The sequence below is a fragment of the Tiliqua scincoides genome, chromosome 3 (assembly GCF_035046505.1).
Source record: "Tiliqua scincoides isolate rTilSci1 chromosome 3, rTilSci1.hap2, whole genome shotgun sequence".
NCBI lineage: Eukaryota > Metazoa > Chordata > Lepidosauria > Squamata > Scincidae > Tiliqua > Tiliqua scincoides.
The window spans coordinates 183,972,068-183,989,904 of record NC_089823.1 but is presented as its reverse complement, the minus strand read 5'-3'; the positions used below and the strand labels follow the sequence as shown (position 1 = coordinate 183,989,904).

Genomic DNA, 17,837 nt, shown 5'->3' with positions numbered 1-17,837 from the left:
AATTTAGTATATATTATATAAGTAAATGGATAAACTAATAAGAGGCAGAAGTAGATGAGTAGTAGATTAGGAGATATAGTATGATTAATGCGTAATGGTATATAGTATTTAGCACTCCTAAATGTATATGTTTGTATGTCTGTGTTAAAAATAAAGTGATGTCATTAATTTGGTAGTTATGTCATGGCCAGAAGTGACATCATCAAGCAGGAAGTGCTTTCCTGAGAATGCAGCAAGCACTGAAATTGTGCCATTTTTCCATAGGCAGGCTTACTTAGATTTAGATCCTCCCATGCCATTCAGCGCATTGGGCAGTAAGCGCTCTCCACCGTAGTTGATCAATTGCAGCAGCCTCAGCTTTATCCCATGACAGGTTGATGACCGTTAGATCTTCAATGGGAGTCTTTTTCCATGTGATCTTCAGACGTCCTGGTTTTCACTTCCTCTTATATGGAATCCAGTTTATGTCTGTCCTAGGCAGTTGTTTGGTGTAAGATATGACCTGCGAATCAGAAGCGTCGTTCAACCACGGTTTCTGACAGTGGGCACATACTTGTTTGTTGATGTACTTCTTGGTTTGTGATATGTTCTCAATACGAGAAACCCAGGATTCAACAAAGACATAGTTATTGGAAGACGTTTATCCGTCGGATGATGTTCTTTGTCATCTTCCATATCTCACTGGCGTATATTGCTGTTGGGACAGTGATGGCTTGGAGAAGTCTTAATTTTGTTTGTAAACTGAGTGTGCCAAATAGGCAGGCTATAAATAAATAAAAATGAATAATTAGAAATAATTAAAGTAAAACAATGAAGGGGAGATGAGATGGGCAAGCTAGCCCTGTTCCACCAAGTGAAGTCTCTCTGTAGCCTACCTGCAAAGACCTCAAATCCCCCACCAAAAAACACAGCCCTTCACCAAAAAACAGCCCCACCCAATGCCCTGTTCAATTTTTCTTCTATTTAAGCCAGATGCCAATAAAGGTTTATTGAATTGAATTATTTAAGCCAGTCCAGTGTGATTTGGGGCAAAATCAATTTTAAATCCAACATGTCTTTTTGTTTGGGCTGGACTGAGATTCAAAGCTTCCCTCTAAACAGCATTAAAAAACCAGAATAATGAGAGGAAATGAGATTCCACTGTGGGGCGGAGGAAAGGAATCTGTTAAAGATAACAACCCTTTCCAATCAAGTAGTTTTTCTAAACCTATTAGCACTGGAACTCCCTTTTTAAAATTACACAATCAGAACCCACCTAGCTTTAGAAGACTTAAAAAAAAAAAGCCTTACTAGCTCAAGCCTCGTTTTACTGTCCTATGGGGGAGGGGGCTGCCTTCTGGAGCACTTGTTGAGCTACATGTGCATAGGATTAGGACCATTCGGGTGACCTTGCAGTCCCACTTGTCTGGCCTTCCACACCAGCCAAGGCATATTTGCTTACTTGTGAGTAAACGCGACCGTGTGGCTTAGTTTCGCTTTCCATAGGGTTGAATACATTTGTCAGCTTGAGGGAGGGACTTCCTTTTCTGGTGTTTTGGGGGCTGCGTTCATCAGATTGGGACCATTCTCATGGCGTTGAATTCCTCTCAGCCTGCCCATCACAATGGACCAAGGCAATGTTGTCTACCTGCGAGTAAACATATGGTATCACTCAGTTTTGCTTTCCTTGGGATTGTCAGTTGCAGCTCCGCAACCCACCCACAATCAGATTGTGACCCACAGTTTGAGAAACCCTGGTATACAACATTATCTACCTAACAGAAACCTTTCACCTGTGCAAATCCACTTTTCCCAGTACTAGTTATCCATCCACAAAACTGCATGTGCTTTCCTATATGTCTTGACATTCTTTTTGAGAATCACTTGTGTTAATCATGTTATCTTACTGAGTTTGGCTTCATTAAAATGTCAGATTTATACAAGTTGAGGACCAAGTACAACATACAAGGTTCTGGCAGATTTCATTTTGCTATCCTGAAAGAAAGAATCAATTTTTTACCTATGTTGAATGTTATGTTTAATTTAAGCACACACAAATGCACTCATTGTTATAACCTATGCCCAAGTACTTGAAAGGATTATCACTTCAAAAGAACATATTTAATGCCCATTATGACTAACAAAAAACTGGCCTTCTTACTTTGCAAGCAGTTAAGATCGCCAGGTGGGTTGCCAAGTAAATTAAAGTTGTAGATCTTGAGAAGTTATTTTGTGAGAACATTTATATCTTGTTTGAAAAAGTCTTCATTCTATTTTATTTTCTCTTTGGCAGCAGTCCTGTTCTATTTGTTTATAAACTGCACTGTCTACCTAAAGACACCTGAGGCAATGTACTAGTCTTGAACTTTATTTTTAAAGATGTGCACGTATGTGTGTGTACACATGCGAGAGATCTTTCTGCAGAATCTTGCACAATCCTTATAGGCAATTTAGAACCCAATTGCATTCAACTTTCCAGCACCAATGCAGCCTTGGAAACAAATGTTTCCATACCTTGAGGAGACTTCTGTGACTGCCCCACCACCACAGGATGCAGCACATGCCCCATTGGCACAGCTGCATCCGCACCGGAAATGGGATAGGATTGGGCCATTAAATATCTTCGCTGGCCTGTTTATTTTAAGAAAACATGTCCAGTGCCCACAGACTTCATAACACAATTTCTCATTCTTCTGACAGTTGTGATGGTTTGTTTTCCTGATTCAGCATTTTCATAAGAAATTTCATCTGAAATTACTCTTGCCCCTTCTGCTCGAAATATCACTGCATTGTGTATTTTTCCGTATAAATCTTTTGTGTGACCTTTTATAAAAATGAGTCAGACATGCTTGAAACTGATGCTGAGTAGGCAAAATGTTTTTTCCATTTTTAAATAAATACACTGATTTATCCTGGGAAAACACTACTTGCTGCTGAATCGGAACTGTGCAAGTAGAATCTTGGCGTTCATTCATTGTCAAATCTTAGTTCATGTCTTGTGAAGGACAAAGCCGCAGGTGTGATGTACTCAAATGATAAGTTTGCAATGAGCTTCTGCTTTTCTTCACTGTAAATGGAATTGGGTATTGATGAGCTGTGGGTCCAATACTGAAGTGAAGGAGGGATTCCCTTGGAGGGAATCTGCAGCTAGTAGGTAGGAACCAGAGAGTTCAAGTTGCAGAGTTCTCAGAGCTGTGTTTAATTTTGCTTTTGACCTCACTTAATGGTAGCAGGTGGATGAGCTTATAACAGCCACTCTGAACATCTTGATCCAGACCCACCTCTGTTTTGGAGAAGTTTCTCTATTGAAACTGAACATATTTGTGCAACAAGATTTCTGTTTGCTCTAATTCCATAGAATACTGTTGCAAAATAAATGCATGACACATTGCATTCAGTAGTGGAAGACAAAAGGACAATAATTAAGCATGACAAGGTGTAACTTCTGTGGGAGAAGCAGGTAGAAAAAGCATAACAGAAAAAGCAAAGAGATTATATCCTTAACCCTTCTCTACCTGGATACAAGCCTTACATTTAATTTTTCTACTTGTAAGATTTTGTGGCAGAAAAAACCGCCACAGTTTAGAGTGGATGTGCGCACTGTTCCCTAATTTCAGAAAATGGTAGACAAAAAAGCATCAGAGAAGGCATCACGCAAGATCTTTCTGGACCTGACATAACTATCTAGCTAGGATGGCCAGTGGCATCGCTAGAGGGATGTGGGGGGTGCAACCTGCACTGGGTGATGCACATGGAGAGATGACGTGCACTAGTGACCAAAATTGTTAAAATCACAATTTGTAGGAATAATATCATGTTATATACCATTCAATGTGTAATTTACAACAGAATGCAATGAAAAAAACCACATTGAAATATCTATGTTCTGTCAAAAATTGTAGCCAAAAAAACAGCGAGGCGGGGCAGTGATATATCACCATGCCCACCACCCACATTATTGCCCCACCCACTGCATGGCCTCTTGCACCATGTGACACAAACCCTAGTGACACCACTAAGGATGGCTGTACTGCATTTGTCAACTGGTGCTTCATCTGTCATTGAATGTCATGGCTGCACAAGTCAGAATGGTGTTGCAACAGAATGCTGTCCCTTTTCAACAAGCTGCTAAAGCACCTTTCATTTCCTCTTCTCCTATTTCTGCTACATTAAAGCAGCAGCAAGAGGAGGTGCAAGCAGTCTATAAAAGTATCATTGCATCCATGTGGCTACTCTGAATTTCAAAACACAGTTTTGGATTCTAGCATATTTCAGATTTGAAGAACAAGTAAACCATTATAATAAAGTATATATAAACTATCAAGTATTATAGTAAACTATAAGTACTAGATGGGTAGTAGAACAAAACTAGTGTTTGCCACTCCCAGTCAGGTCTGGTGAAACATCATTGTCTTTACAGGCTTTTCGGGAAGATCTGGAATCTCTTATACAAGAGCAGATGAAGAAAGGCAATAACCCAACTGGATTGCTTGCCTTGCAACAAATTGCTGACTACATTATGGCGAGCTCTTTTGCTGGATTTTCATCATCTCCGCTAAGTAAGTAAAGCTGTGCATGCAAATAATCATGGCCTGTTCAATGGCTAAATGGATTGACTTTCTTAACAGAGTACATTTCTTGAAAGTCCAGAAATGAACATTACTTGGGCATAATATCTGATACAGCAATATCTCCAGAAGCACCAGAGGTGCGTTCCCCAAAGTCAAGCACTGTGCAAAACAACATTGGGGAATGTCATTTCTGATGAGGCAGAAAATACATGTTGATTGGCCCGTTGTTACCAAGAATGCACCATTCTCATTGGCTATAACTGTCAATCTTTGCAGGGCCCTTTGCAGAGAATATTGGAAGGCAAACCCTTATGCAAGGGAACGGTAGCCTTGAAGGAAACTGGACAAGGGAGCCAAGCTGCCTTTCCTCCCAGGAAGGAAAGAGCAGGTGGAACACTGTCGTGAATATGTACATGTTAGGCCTTAGTTAGCATGTGGAACCTGAACCAAACTAAGTTGGTAACGGAGAAGTTGCTAGCAGTTCCTGGCTGCAAGAATGTGAGTAAACAAACAAAAAGATTGTTGTCTCTCCTTTGCTGGCCAGAAAGGACAGACAACAAGAATTACAACCCACTGGAATGTTAGCACCTCTGCAGACAAAAAGGTGCCTTGTCAAGCTGATGAAGTGCAGCTGTGGATCTCCAGTTTGGAGGGGTAAGAACTAGGAGAGCTAACAACCAAGCCAACTTCGGGAACGTTCTGTCCTCAAAAGTTTCTGATTGGACAGTCGAAATAATGAGTGCCCCAAGGGGTGTGTCTGGTCCCTTCTTGGACAGAGGTTTTGGGTGCAACATCCTACACGCTGGGAGTTCTGTTGTCCACCATGGGCATCTGGCCTCACAGGTAGCCTGGAGCTAAAATATCTACAAGAGAAGCTTACCCAGGTGAGAGATAGGGATTAATAGAGATAGCCAGCTAGCTTTATTATTTTATTGCTGATATGTTTCCTAGATGTTTATGCCTCTAGCATTTGCTGCCTTATGTAACCTTATGTACTTAATAAACTAAAATCTCTTTTACCAAGTTTTTTTCATTATCTGTTGGGGACAAAGGTTCAGAATCCTGCCTAGCTGTTCAGCAAGCTACTAAATGCTCATTGAGGTCTAGTAATTTGAGGACTGAAGCTTTAATTGGAGAAGGCGCTCAGTTCCTGCAAGGGATAGAGTTAAACCTAGAGGGTCTCAGTGTCCCTGGACTAAGGCACTGGCACATACAGAGTGGTGGCAGTACTACTGAACAGGGGGCCTTGAGGGCTTTAGGGTTTGAGAACCAAGAACTCTGAGCACCCCAAACCCCCATAAGTTTGCGACATGCTGGCAGTGGACTGAACTTTGTTCCCAAAAGTGGTTACACTTAAGGCAGAGGCAAACCTCTACAAAGATTTCAGTGGTTTGTTATTTTGGCAGTAAGGGCTGTTCTGCCTCAGCAATGTTAAGCAGAACTAGCATAGAGTAGAAGACAGCAACATGATGTTCAGAGATCAGCTGCTTGATTTTGAAGAGGTGGAGGGGGCTGTGGGACCGATGCCAGTCAACATACTGGATTCCCAAACCCCAAGCCTAGTGGAAGAGGCTTACAGATCTGAGTCTGTACCACCTATGACCATGGAGAACAAGAGGCCCCCAAGAGGACACTCGGGTGCACCGAACTCAACTCATGGAGGAAGAGAGACAGAGGTTCAAAGCACGTGCGTCATGGAGTGCAGAGAACCAGAGCAATCCGCAGAGGCACAACATGCCAAGTGCAGCTGCCAGCAGGTCTACTCTCAAATTTCAACAAGAGTTGGAACGGATGGATGAAAGTGATGCCGAAAGCGAGGAGGACCCTCGGATGTTGCCAGCCAGAGGTGCATGGCAAGAAACTGTTGTAAAAGTACAAGAGGATGAGTGGCCTGCCGTGCAAGAACCAGCATCATGTTCCACAGTAAGAGCACAGCCTCCTTTACAACCGACATCTGAGCCTGCTGTTGTGAACCCGGTGTTGCCGGCTGCAGTGCAAACGGCTTTCACACCTCCTCCACACACTCCTGCACCAACAGCCCCACCGTCAGCGCAAGTAGCGGGGGATGAGAATGCTGCCAGAGCTTCCCCAGGAACAGCAATGCCCTCAGCAGGAGACTGGGCTAAAATTCTTGCCATGCAACAGCGCCATACGGAAATGCAAATGGAAGATTGGAGAGGACAAAGGAAGCGTCTCACAGAGCAGTGGGACCAACACATGTTTCCAAGGTACATCCGTGATGGGGATGCGATGTCCTATCTTGCTATGTTTGAACAAGCATGTGAGGACGAGCAAGTTCCTAAGAAGTTATGGCTGCGTGTACTCCTTTCACAATGTGTGGGTACAGAACTAGTGCACATACTTGCAGGACTACCTAAAGAACAAAGACCAATTACAAACTGTTTAAGTCATTAGTCAAGGAGAATCTGGCCATAAATGAGCAAATGGCAAGGCAGAAGTTCCGCCATGCAGAAATGAAGCCAGATGAAACGTATACTAATTTCCAGCTGCGCTTAGAGAGAGCTTTGAGCACCTGGGCCGAGACCGCAGGAGCAGAAACTGTGCAGCAATGGAAAGAGTTGATGGCGAAAGAACACTTTTTCTCCTATTTACCGCCAGCATTGTCCGACTGGGTAGCAGAAAGACAGCCTGCAACTGCTCTGCAAGCGGCAAGGATAGCAGATGAAGTTGCATCCCAAAGGCAGCATCAGCAAGCCAGCATCAGAAGCCAACCAAATGGGCAGCCTAAAAACTTTCAGCAACAGCCAGCAAAGAAAGGAGGGGCAGGGGAACAGCAAAGGTCCTGGCCAGCCAACAAAGAAACAGCCGTTGTCAAGCAACCAAAGCCAGCTGACTTCCACAAATTCACTGGAAATGCTGCAACCCCAACAACCAGTGATCTCTGCTATGGATGCGATCGGACAGGCCATATAAGAAAATTCTGTGGGCAAAATACCAATGGAAGTGCGGTGCAAACTCCAGCCCTTAAGACTGTAAGTAAACCATTTGGGCCCCGGGTAAAACTTGTTGCAGGGTTTGCCCCAAGGGAGAGCTCTAGCAAATCTCATGAAGAGGGGAGCCCAAAAACGAGCAAGAGAAGACCAGCCTTGAACAGACTGCTCTTAGCCCCAGGAGTTCCCTGAGGGAAGAGAGGGAGGGGCTAGCCCACTCCTCTGTTGGGAAAATTTCCCAGGTTCTTGTAAGAGTTCTAGGAGGAGGAAGGAGGAGTGAGGCCATCTCAGAAAACAATAGAGACTCTCTACCGGTTGCTACGGCAACAGGTTGGTCTTCAGAGCCGCTGCCAGGATGCGAAGTAATGGAGATGGACAATTTAATTTCCAAGGAGGAGCGAAAATGGGTGAATGACAAGTGAAAGCAACCTATTTCATTGTGTGGGGGAAAACTTCAAACCATAGGTTGTGAAGATTTTGGGAGTGACGTTTCGTTCGTTTCTCAAGAGTTGCTAGACTCTTTACAGAATGAAACAGCACAAAAAGCCAAGCATTGTGCAGCCACATATTTGTTTGACTCCCCAATTCCCCACTTCTATGAGTTAATAACTTTAGATTGTGAGTATAAAGTGTTTAAAGGACCCCACTTTTTCTAGTTCATGCATCTAACTTGCCTTCCATGCTGATTGGGTGAGACCTAGTGTTCGCAGATGAACAAGCACGAAAACAGGCAGAAGGAACAGATGTCCTGGCTGTATAATCTGTACAGACCAGAAGTCAACTAAAGATGCAACAGCAGCCAGCTAACGAGTCTGATGAGACTGTACCCTCAAATTGCCAGGAAGTATCAGCCTTACAGTGCTTACAAGACCCTGAAACAAAAAGCGGGTTTATTGCAGCCACCGTATCCAGCCCTGCCTTGCAAGAATGGGTCGAAAAAGCGCAGAAGGGGGAGGGAGAGCCTGGAGATGTTCATTTTTTCCTTCCAGAATGATTTGCTCTGTAGAAGTTGTATTAGCCAGCACTGCCCCCTCGTGGCAAAAGAAAATACAGCTTGTAGTTCCAACTTCATATAGAAATCTAGTGTTACAGCAAGCGCATGATTCGTTGTGTGGAAGGCGTATGGTTCAAAAAAGAACTTATCACAGAGTGACTGAGTTGTTCTATTGGCCAACATGTAGGCAATCAGTCAAAGAGTACAATAAGAGCTGTGAAACATGCCAAGTTGTTGGAAGAAATGCAGATGAACAAAAAGCCAAGTAAAGGCCTGTGCCAACTCTAAGCCAGCTTCCGTTCTCTGAAATATGTATTGATGTGTTAGGGCCTTTGAAAAAGACTCCTGCTAGAAATCAATTTCTTCTGGTGTGTATTTGCAGAGCAACCAGATATGTTTGGGCTATGCCTTTAGCCAAAGTTACAGCTGGGAAAGTTGCTCAATGTTTACTGGACTTGTTTGCTCGAGTTGGTGTGCCTACCAGAATCTTGTCAGATCAAGGCTCAAATTTCACTTCTAAGTTATTAGTGAAGTTATGTGAATTGGGCCAGATAGACAAACTTACTAGCTCCGTTCACCACCCTCTTTCACATGGAATTATTGAGCGAGCCAATTCAATGCTATTACAGATGTTGAAAAAATTTTGTTATGATTATGAACAGTCTTGGGACAATGCTATACCATTTTTGTGTTCTGCCTACAGTGACACCCCTAGTGAAGCTTTGGGCTGTTTACCTCATCAGCTTATCTATGGCAGAAACATAACTACGCCTTTGCACTTACTCAAGTCTTCTTGGGAAGGCCAATTAGATGAGATGCCAGTACCTGTTGTTGAATATTTTAACAAACTGCATGACAGACTTTGCATGAATTTGCCAAACAAAACCTAGAAGTGACTCAAGCTGAACAAAAGAAACGTTATGATCTAAAAGCCAGACCTCATGAATTGGCAGAGGGCATGAAAGTGTTAGTGTTAGTGCCTGAACACCAACATACTCAAGCCTAAGTGGCAAAAAGGTTTTGTAATTGTAAAGTGTTTGCCTAATGACAATTTCCTAGTACAGGAGAAGACCAAGCAACAGCCCAAACCCTCATAAGTTTGCAACAACTTAGGCTGTGAACCAAGATTGGCTGAAAAGCCCACTCTGGTTTTAGCAGTCTGGTAGCACTCGGGGAGAGAGATGGAAAAAAGACCAGAACAGGTGTTGTGTGGTATTACTGTCCTGGGTGTTGGCTGGTACAGTAGTTTTTGAGAGGAGGCTGGGGTTGACTCATTGAATTAACAATCCACACTTGGCAAGTCCAGATATGGATAGTGAAGTGAAGGACAAAAAGTGCAGGGCTCTAAAGCCAATTGTTTTTACAAGTTTTTTTTTTTACCCCATAGAATCCTGTGGGCTGCTTAGGTGGGGGGATTCACAGCCCAATCCTGAGCTGCCCGCAGAGCCCAGGTTCGGCGGCTCCGAGGAGGGCTGCTGCCGAATCCTGCGCCTCCCGCACTACCACGGGAGGCACCTCCCGTTTGTTCCCTTCCCCCGTGTAAGGTAAGCAGCCCTGCAGTGGGGCTACTCTCTTTAGAACCTACCAAAAGGTCAGCGCTAAAGTAAAGGCGCTCGTGTAGGGCGCGCAGCCCTGCACAAGCACCCTGGATCCTGCGGAGCACAGCTCCACAGATCCATCTCTCTCCCTCCCCCAACACGCCTCCCGTCCGCCCCCTGGCACGCCTCCCACCCACCCCGCCGGCCTCCCCCATCCCCGGAACGCCTCCCCCACGCCCCCATCCATGCCTCCGCCTCCCATTCCACAGCCTGGCAGTCCAGGACACTGCCAAGCTGCGGAACCTGGGCCACCGCCCAACGCTAGCCCAGCACCAGCTAGCGCTAGCCCAGCACCGGCGGGAGCCTGGTGATGAGCCCCGCAAATGTGCCTTATGGCACAGCGACTGTGGTCCGCAGCATGGAACCATGCCGTGGAGAACAGGATTGGGCTCTCAATCAGGATACTCAGCAGCCCTCATAGATTCTGCCTTTGTGCTGCTACCCAGTTGGGGATGGCCACTGGATTGCCTCGTAGATTGAACTTAATCCTGAGGATTCACCTGAAGGTATGAAACTTTCTTTGCTTTCCAAACTCAGGAGTCCAAGGAAGTAGCTAGGGTCATAAACCACTGACTGTGTTGTTCTAGCATGATTCAGAGCTGGAAAACTTCATCTCCCTCTTGGAGATGTGAAAACTACATTAACATTTAAGCTGTAAACAAGTTCCAATTCAAATCTGGAACATTGAATTCCTTGGATTAATTGCATGGGGGGGAATATTACATTCCCTTTGAAGTAAGGTACCATAAATGTGGCCTTCATATCTGGCTTCTTGCCAGCAGCCCTCTTAATAGCCACATTACTAGTCTGGCCCTTTGCTCTCCACGCAGGCACCTAAGTACCTGTGTTTAAATGAATATCTTCTGCACATCTGGAATTAAGCAGAAATAAAGTATTCACCATGTAACAACACTCAGCACAAAGAGCAGTGCAGTGAAATAATGCTAAAGGACGTAGTGTTTGGGGAGGTATTGCTGTAGTTTAGCTACCAAGTTATTGGAAAGATGTTGGAACTCAAGTGTTGGCAACCTTCAGTCTCGAAAGACTGTGGTATCGCGCTCTGAAAGGTGGTTCTGGAACAGCATCTAGTGTGGTTGAAAAGGCCGATTCGGGAGTGACAGTCCCTTCCACACTGGGAGCAAGTGTAGTCTGTCCCTGGTCTGTCTCCCTGGCTATGGGCCTTCCTTCTTTGCTTCTGCCTCAGTCTATTGGCCAAGTGTCTCTTCAAACTGGAAGAGGCCATACTGCACAGCCTGCCTCCAAGCGGGATGCTCAGAGGCCAGGGTTTCCCATCTGTTGAGGTCCAATCCTAAGGTCTTCAGATCCCTCTTGCAGATATCTTTGTATCACAGCTGTGGTCTACCTGTAGGGCGCTTTCCCTGCATGAGTTCTCCGTTGGAACTCACTGCAGTGTTATCAAGTTCCAGTTCAATATTAAACTTTGTTCTGTGCTTCTTTTGTAATGGACTATTGCTTGCCTTTTGGCTACTCCTTTTTTTGCTATTGTTTTTAGGTTCTGGCTTGGTTACCCCCATCAATGACCTACCTGGGATAGACACCACTGCATTTGTTAAGGGAGAGAAGCTTACTCGTTGTAAATTAGCCAGCTTGTACAGACTGACAGATTTATTTGGATGGGGGCATTTGGCAAATTCATATATAACCGTAAGTATCCTTAAGACTACATTTATTGTTCTCTCCTTGTATGTTGAAAGATATATCTAAACTTTTCAGCCTTTTTTAACCGTATATGTTTTTCTGGATAAACATACAGTTTTGGTAGTACAGTATATCCATAATCATTTTCTCTTCATTTCCAGGTAAGAGTAAGCAAAGAACATGATCATATTCTTATCATTCCAAGAGGCCTGTCGTTTTCTGAAGCTTCTGCCTCCAATTTGGTATGTGCATAACAGAAACAGATAATTTAGAGGATAAAAACCGTGTTCAGAGGGTTTTTTGGCTGTTGACCTAAAGTACAATGCTGAAATGTAGGGTGTATGACTCAAGAGATTTTTTAAATTCCGCAATCTAGCAAAACAAAAGTTATACCTTTTCCCCAGATGCCAGAGTTCTTCGGACTTGTTTCAAGTTCCACTTGGGTTAAAGTTACCATTCCCATTCAGCTATAACTTCCCTCTGAACAAGCTTTTGCATTTTTAACTGGCCTGAATGAAAATTAAAACCTTATCACATTTAGTTCATTAGGTGCTTCTACAGTCAGCTTTCTTATTCTCTCTTCCCATCTCTCACACGCATGCTTATAGTCATACCTGACAAATGTTTTCCAGTGATAGAGAGAGAGCCCTTGGACATGTAATTACTCAGGGTTTCTGGTACCCAGTGGTGTTGTCGTTGCAGCATGTAACATACCAAGGAGGCACATGTGCTTGGCACTTTCAGCTTAATTTTAGTCTGATTAAAGTTAGTTTAGTTTAGATTTTACATCCTTTGGGCCATGGTGCTCATGTTGTAATGTAACTAAGCGCTATGAATTATCTGGGATTGTATTCTGAACCAAATTATTATGAAACCTGGGAATTGCGATTCTTCTAAGAGTTTGTCCCTTTTTTAGGTAAGGCAGGACTTGCATAGGATTTAAAATGAAAACATTAATACTAAAAGACTTTTCTGAGACAGAATAAGTTCAGATGACTTTAAAATACCACATCAAGCTCATTAAATAGTTGCAAATTTCAGCAATATTAATCTTTTTCTTTGCCACTTTGATATCTGAGGAACTATACAACCTATTCAAGGCAAGCTGAATTTGGTTACTCGGTTACTTGCAGTCAAAAGGGAATTCAGAGGGAAAGGCATGAAATTAATTTAAATAAATAAATTCAGGAGTTTCCCTGACCTGTCTTTCCAGGTAAAAGTAAATATCCTAGGAGACGTGGTTGACCAAGGAAGTACCAATCTAAGCATTGACAGTGCAGGATTCAGCCCTCATGCAGCCATCTACTCCATGCGCCCTGATGTCCGATGTGCAATTCACATACACACTCCAGCAACAGCAGCTGTAAGTTTGTTGTCTTCCTAACATGATATAAAGATTTAAATATCCAGTATGAAACTGAAGCATAGTTTGTTGCAGATGGAGCCTGTTTATCTGCAGATTTTATATCCTTGGATCTGGCTCAGCATGGTTCTCCCAGACCCACGTTGGGCCAGACTTGGACCCCACCTGAACTCTCCAGAAGGGACCAGAGCTGCTCTCCAGTCCCCTCCTGAGGGCTTTCTGAAGTGCTTCCCCAGACCTTAGAATGCCTTAAAAATATTGCTTCTGGTTTCCCTTGGGAAACTGAAAGTTGCATTCTTTCAACTCTAAGAGCCATTCTGAAGCCCGCAGATGTGCACTGCCTATGTGGGCCTCAGAAAGCCCTCCAGAGGGTGCCCTTCAGAGGGCTTGAGGGGCTGATCATGGATTTGATTATCCATGAATTTCGGCATCCACAACGGTGGGGGTCCAAGGTCGCTGTGGATACCAAGGCCCCACCTGTATATGGTCATGCTTTGGGCTGTTGTATTGTGAAATCTTTAATCAAGACAGCAATCCAGTAGTGCAGCTCTTCTCAAACAGTGGGTAGGGACAATTTGAGCCAATTTCAGGTGCATTGTGTAGCACTTGGGTAAGGTGCCATTGAAAACACAGAGCTGAAAATACAGGGTGCAGAGCTGTTGGGCAGGGTGGACTCCCAGTGGAAGAGAATAAACAGAAAGATGGAATGCTGGAAAGGGGGGAGGGCTGTATGGTTGGCTGGATCCAAGTCTACATTCTGCTTTGACTTCCTGCCCGGAATGTTTGAATTCTGAGCTATGCAAAATAATAGCATGAGTGCACTGTGTAATGGGACCTCAGGCTGATCGCAGCTTAGATTTTAAGCCTAAGGGCACAATCCTAACCAACTTTCCAGCACTGGCATAGCTGTGCCAGTGGGGCATATGCTGCATCCTGCAGTTGGGGGGCAGTCATGGAGTCCACCTCAAGGTAGAGCATTGTTTGTTCCCTTACCTTGGAGTTGCATTGCCTTTTTGTCAGTACTGGAAAATTGGTTAGGATTGTGGCCTAAATAGATGATGTCACTTTCAGCCATGACGCCACTTCAGATTAATAATATCACTTCTGGTGAATCCTGACAGTTTATCATTTTTAAAAAGTGTGTCCTGGTACTAAAAAACCACTGCAGTAGTGGGTTGAGGGTAGTGGGTCTGTGGAACTCATTGCCACAGGATGTGGTGATGGCATCTGACCAGGACGCCTTTAAAGGGGGATTGGACAAGTTTCTGAAGGAAAAATCCATTACAGGTTACAAGCCATGATGTGTATGTGCAACCTCCTGATTTTAGAAATGGGCCATGTCAGATGGAAGGGAGGGCACCAGGATGCAGGTCTCTTTTTATCAGGTGTGCTCCCTGGGGCATTTGGTGGGCTGCTGTGAAATACAGGAAGCGGGACTAGATGGGCCTATGGCCTGATCCAGTGGGGCTGTTCTTATGTTCTTATGAGGTGGTTTTTTGATCTCCCAAGCAGATTAAACAGTTTCAATTTCCCATTCACCGTATCCTTGTGTGCCTACAAATTATGCAGACCTGAAATCAGTCCCATGTTGTCATTGAATAATTGAGCCTTCCTGAGGCTGACACCAATTTTAAGGAAGTGATGTTATTGTGCCTTGTATTTTCACAGTGGTAGATACAACAATTAACAGCAATATAGTAAAGATCATCCCCTAAAAATCCAGACTAAGCTACGCCATCTGATTGTTGTATATTGGAGAATTTGTACAACGCACAAATTCATAATCTCAGCCCATCCCAGTTAATGAGTCAAAGTACCTGGATCAAAATAGAGTTTTAGTATAGAAGCAGCTAATCCAGTAGTAATTATACGCACAGCATGGCTGAAAGATAAGAAACAGTTTAAAATGTGTGGAGTGTTTAAGGATGGTAGTGCCAGAGAGGAATATATTTTTAATGTAATGTACAATGTATCTGGAAGGCTTAATCTCCACACAACAGTGTGGTGGTAGGATGCTACACTGTTGCACTTCAGGAGTGATATTTTTGAATCCTTTCCCATGCAAAAAAAAAACAAAAAACCAAAATTTGCATGTTAGCAAAACCATCAAATTAGGGAGAGGTTTGTTGTGAACTTTCAGCATGATCATTTACTACATGAAGTGAAGTTTTTTCACGAGAAATAAAGTACAACTTTGCACCTACAGTCTGTAGTGGAGCAGTTCAGAATTCTACCGTCTCAGCTTACCACCGCACTCTATAGAATGTGAACATTAGGTCTCACATTAGGTCTCTTTTATTACAGTAAGCAAGGGAAGAGCAAATACAGTTTCCAAGTTATGTTCTTCTGTTAGCACACTGTGTATGCAGTCATCTCTGCATGGCTTCCAAAATGTCCACTATGAACACCCAAAGCAAACTTGTATTTTTGCTTGGAACCCACCATTCAGTCACTCCACTTTATTCTGAATCCATTCCTTTGCCCCCAAGTTTGTATGGTGTCAGTCCATCCCCACGGCTCATGTACCCTATTGATTATCATCCACTTTCTTTATGTACTTTCTCTGCTTCTTTGGAACAGCTGTGAAATAAATTCACAGAACAATTCCATTCATAGTCACAGATACTATTGCTTTGAAACAGGTTTCTTCCATGAAATGTGGAATCCTTCCTATCTCTCAGGAGGCTCTGATTCTAGGAGACATTGCCTATTACAATTATCAAGGATCTCTAGATGAGCAGGAAGAAAGAATTCAACTTCAGAAAGTTCTTGGACCAAGCTGTAAGGTATTCTGCTCTAGTTCAGTGTGTGTGTGTGTGTTCAAGGTTTCCAAGTCATTCCCCGTTTGTCACTTACAACTGCCTCTGTTTCTTAGGTGCTGGTCTTGAGAAACCATGGGGTAGTAGCACTGGGAGAGACATTAGAAGAGGCCTTCCATTATATCTTCAATGTGCAAAAAGCATGTGAATCACAGGTAAGAGTGATGTACAAGAAGGGCTTTGGAAAAAAAACACTATTTTTTGTGTGTGTTTTCTCAATAAAATTTGCTTCTTGGAGCAGTTATTTGTAGGTTGTCCATGGCATAAAGGGGATACTTGTTTTCTGTCACTGCTATATTACATATGACAGAAAACAAGTTTAAACATGCTAGCTATGATATTGGGTATAGAGAAGTGACATGCCTGTGTCCTAGCATCTAGCAGAGAGTGCACTTTAAAGAAAACTTCATATATGTATCAAGAGGAAATGCACTAGTAACAAATGTTTTCTTTCTAGAAAATGTAAATAAGCTGCTTCTTCAGCTTTACAATAATACTGGCAGGAATACAAATTATAATCATTTATGTTACAGGTACATGCCTTAGCTGCTGGCGGCATAGACAATCTCCTTATCCTAGACTTGCAGAAGTATAAACCTTACACCCACCAGGTGGCAGCAACTGGAGGAGGAGGAGTTAATATGTCTTCTCAGTTCAAATGGAAAGTTGGGGAACAAGAGTTTGAAGCACTGATGAGGATGCTGGACAACTTGGTGTGTGCACAAAGCAAATCTGCAAGTTCTTAGTGCTCTGAACATTTTCCTTCCTATAGGATTGTGGGGGTGGGGTGGGGGTCCTTCTCTTGGTCAGAAGAGAAGACCAACTTGTGCTAAGTAGAATCTGACGTTATACCAGTCCAGGTTATTTTGAAAAATCAAGAGTGGTTTGGCTGACTTGTCTAAGGTAGCAGTTTGGAAACGGAAGTTCTTACAACCTCTTTTTGTAATGCTTTCTACCCTGTCAGTGGGTCATGGGCTGTGCAATAGTTAAATTGCCATGTCAAAATTTTGACACACCTCCTTTTGTTCCATCTGTGCATCAGGCTGGTACAGTGATGGCTCATAAGGGTGGTAGTGATGTCTGCTCCACACAGTGTAGACCAAGGAGAGAGAGTGTTAAAGTCCAAGTTTGTAATGCCTCTTTTGTGGCTAGCATTAATTTGGTGCTGGGAGCAGCTTAGCGGATTTGTGTTTAACCTTTGAAGTTTACCTAGGTATTTTTTTGGAGGTATTTTCAACTCATTTGAAAATCAGTTGTGATTCAAGATTAATTTTATACCCATGTTTTAATGTCCTTCAAGGTATAACAGTCTAAATGAGTATTTTTCCTACTCTTAACACAGGGCTACAGGACTGGTTATGCTTATCGACAGCCCTTAGTGAGAGAGAAGCTCAAGCACAAGAGTGATGTTGAGATCCCAGCCACCGTGACTGCCTTTTCCTTTGAGGATGATTCAGTCCAAATTTCCCCTCTCAAATTCCTAGCACAAAAACAGCAACGGGAGAAGACAAGATGGTTGAATTCCCCAAACACATATTTGAAAGTTGATGTTCCTGAAGAATCTCGGAATGGAGAAACGAGCCCCCGGACTAAAACCACAGTACGCAACTCCTAGAGATGGGCTTGGGACATCCTAAAATGGAAGGAGGAATTGGGTATTATGAAATTGCAGTTGCCTTGGGGAAAATGAGCTGTAAAGAAGTCTGGATTCCAACTTTGGTAGCAGTTCTTCACACAGCTTCAGGTTTCATTGGTCTCCAGTAGTATGCAACCATGGGCAAGATTCTAGTAGGAATCTGATAGGAGATTAATAGCCCAATCCTACCTAAATCCCCGTGTAGTGATGCATTGGCACCAGCATGGCTTCCGCTGCATCCCACAGGAGATTTTCAGCTGCTGGAGT

The 17,837-nt window shown here is 43.4% G+C and overlaps 1 protein-coding gene across 7 annotated transcripts in view; it reads left to right on the top strand.

Annotated features, from left to right (window-relative positions):
- ADD3 (adducin 3) overlaps positions 1–17,837 on the top strand; it is a 174,898-nt gene that overhangs the window by 143,976 nt on the left and 13,085 nt on the right. For all 7 annotated transcript variants that reach the window (XM_066618839.1, XM_066618832.1, XM_066618836.1 and 4 more), the window contains 8 exons: positions 4,400–4,538; positions 11,607–11,758; positions 11,914–11,994; positions 12,966–13,115; positions 15,758–15,901; positions 15,991–16,089; positions 16,468–16,647; positions 17,277–17,534. In XM_066618839.1, coding sequence (XP_066474936.1) covers positions 4,400–4,538; positions 11,607–11,758; positions 11,914–11,994; positions 12,966–13,115; positions 15,758–15,901; positions 15,991–16,089; positions 16,468–16,647; positions 17,277–17,534 — 1,203 coding nt within the window. The remainder of the gene's footprint in view (positions 1–4,399; positions 4,539–11,606; positions 11,759–11,913; positions 11,995–12,965; positions 13,116–15,757; positions 15,902–15,990; positions 16,090–16,467; positions 16,648–17,276; positions 17,535–17,837) is intronic.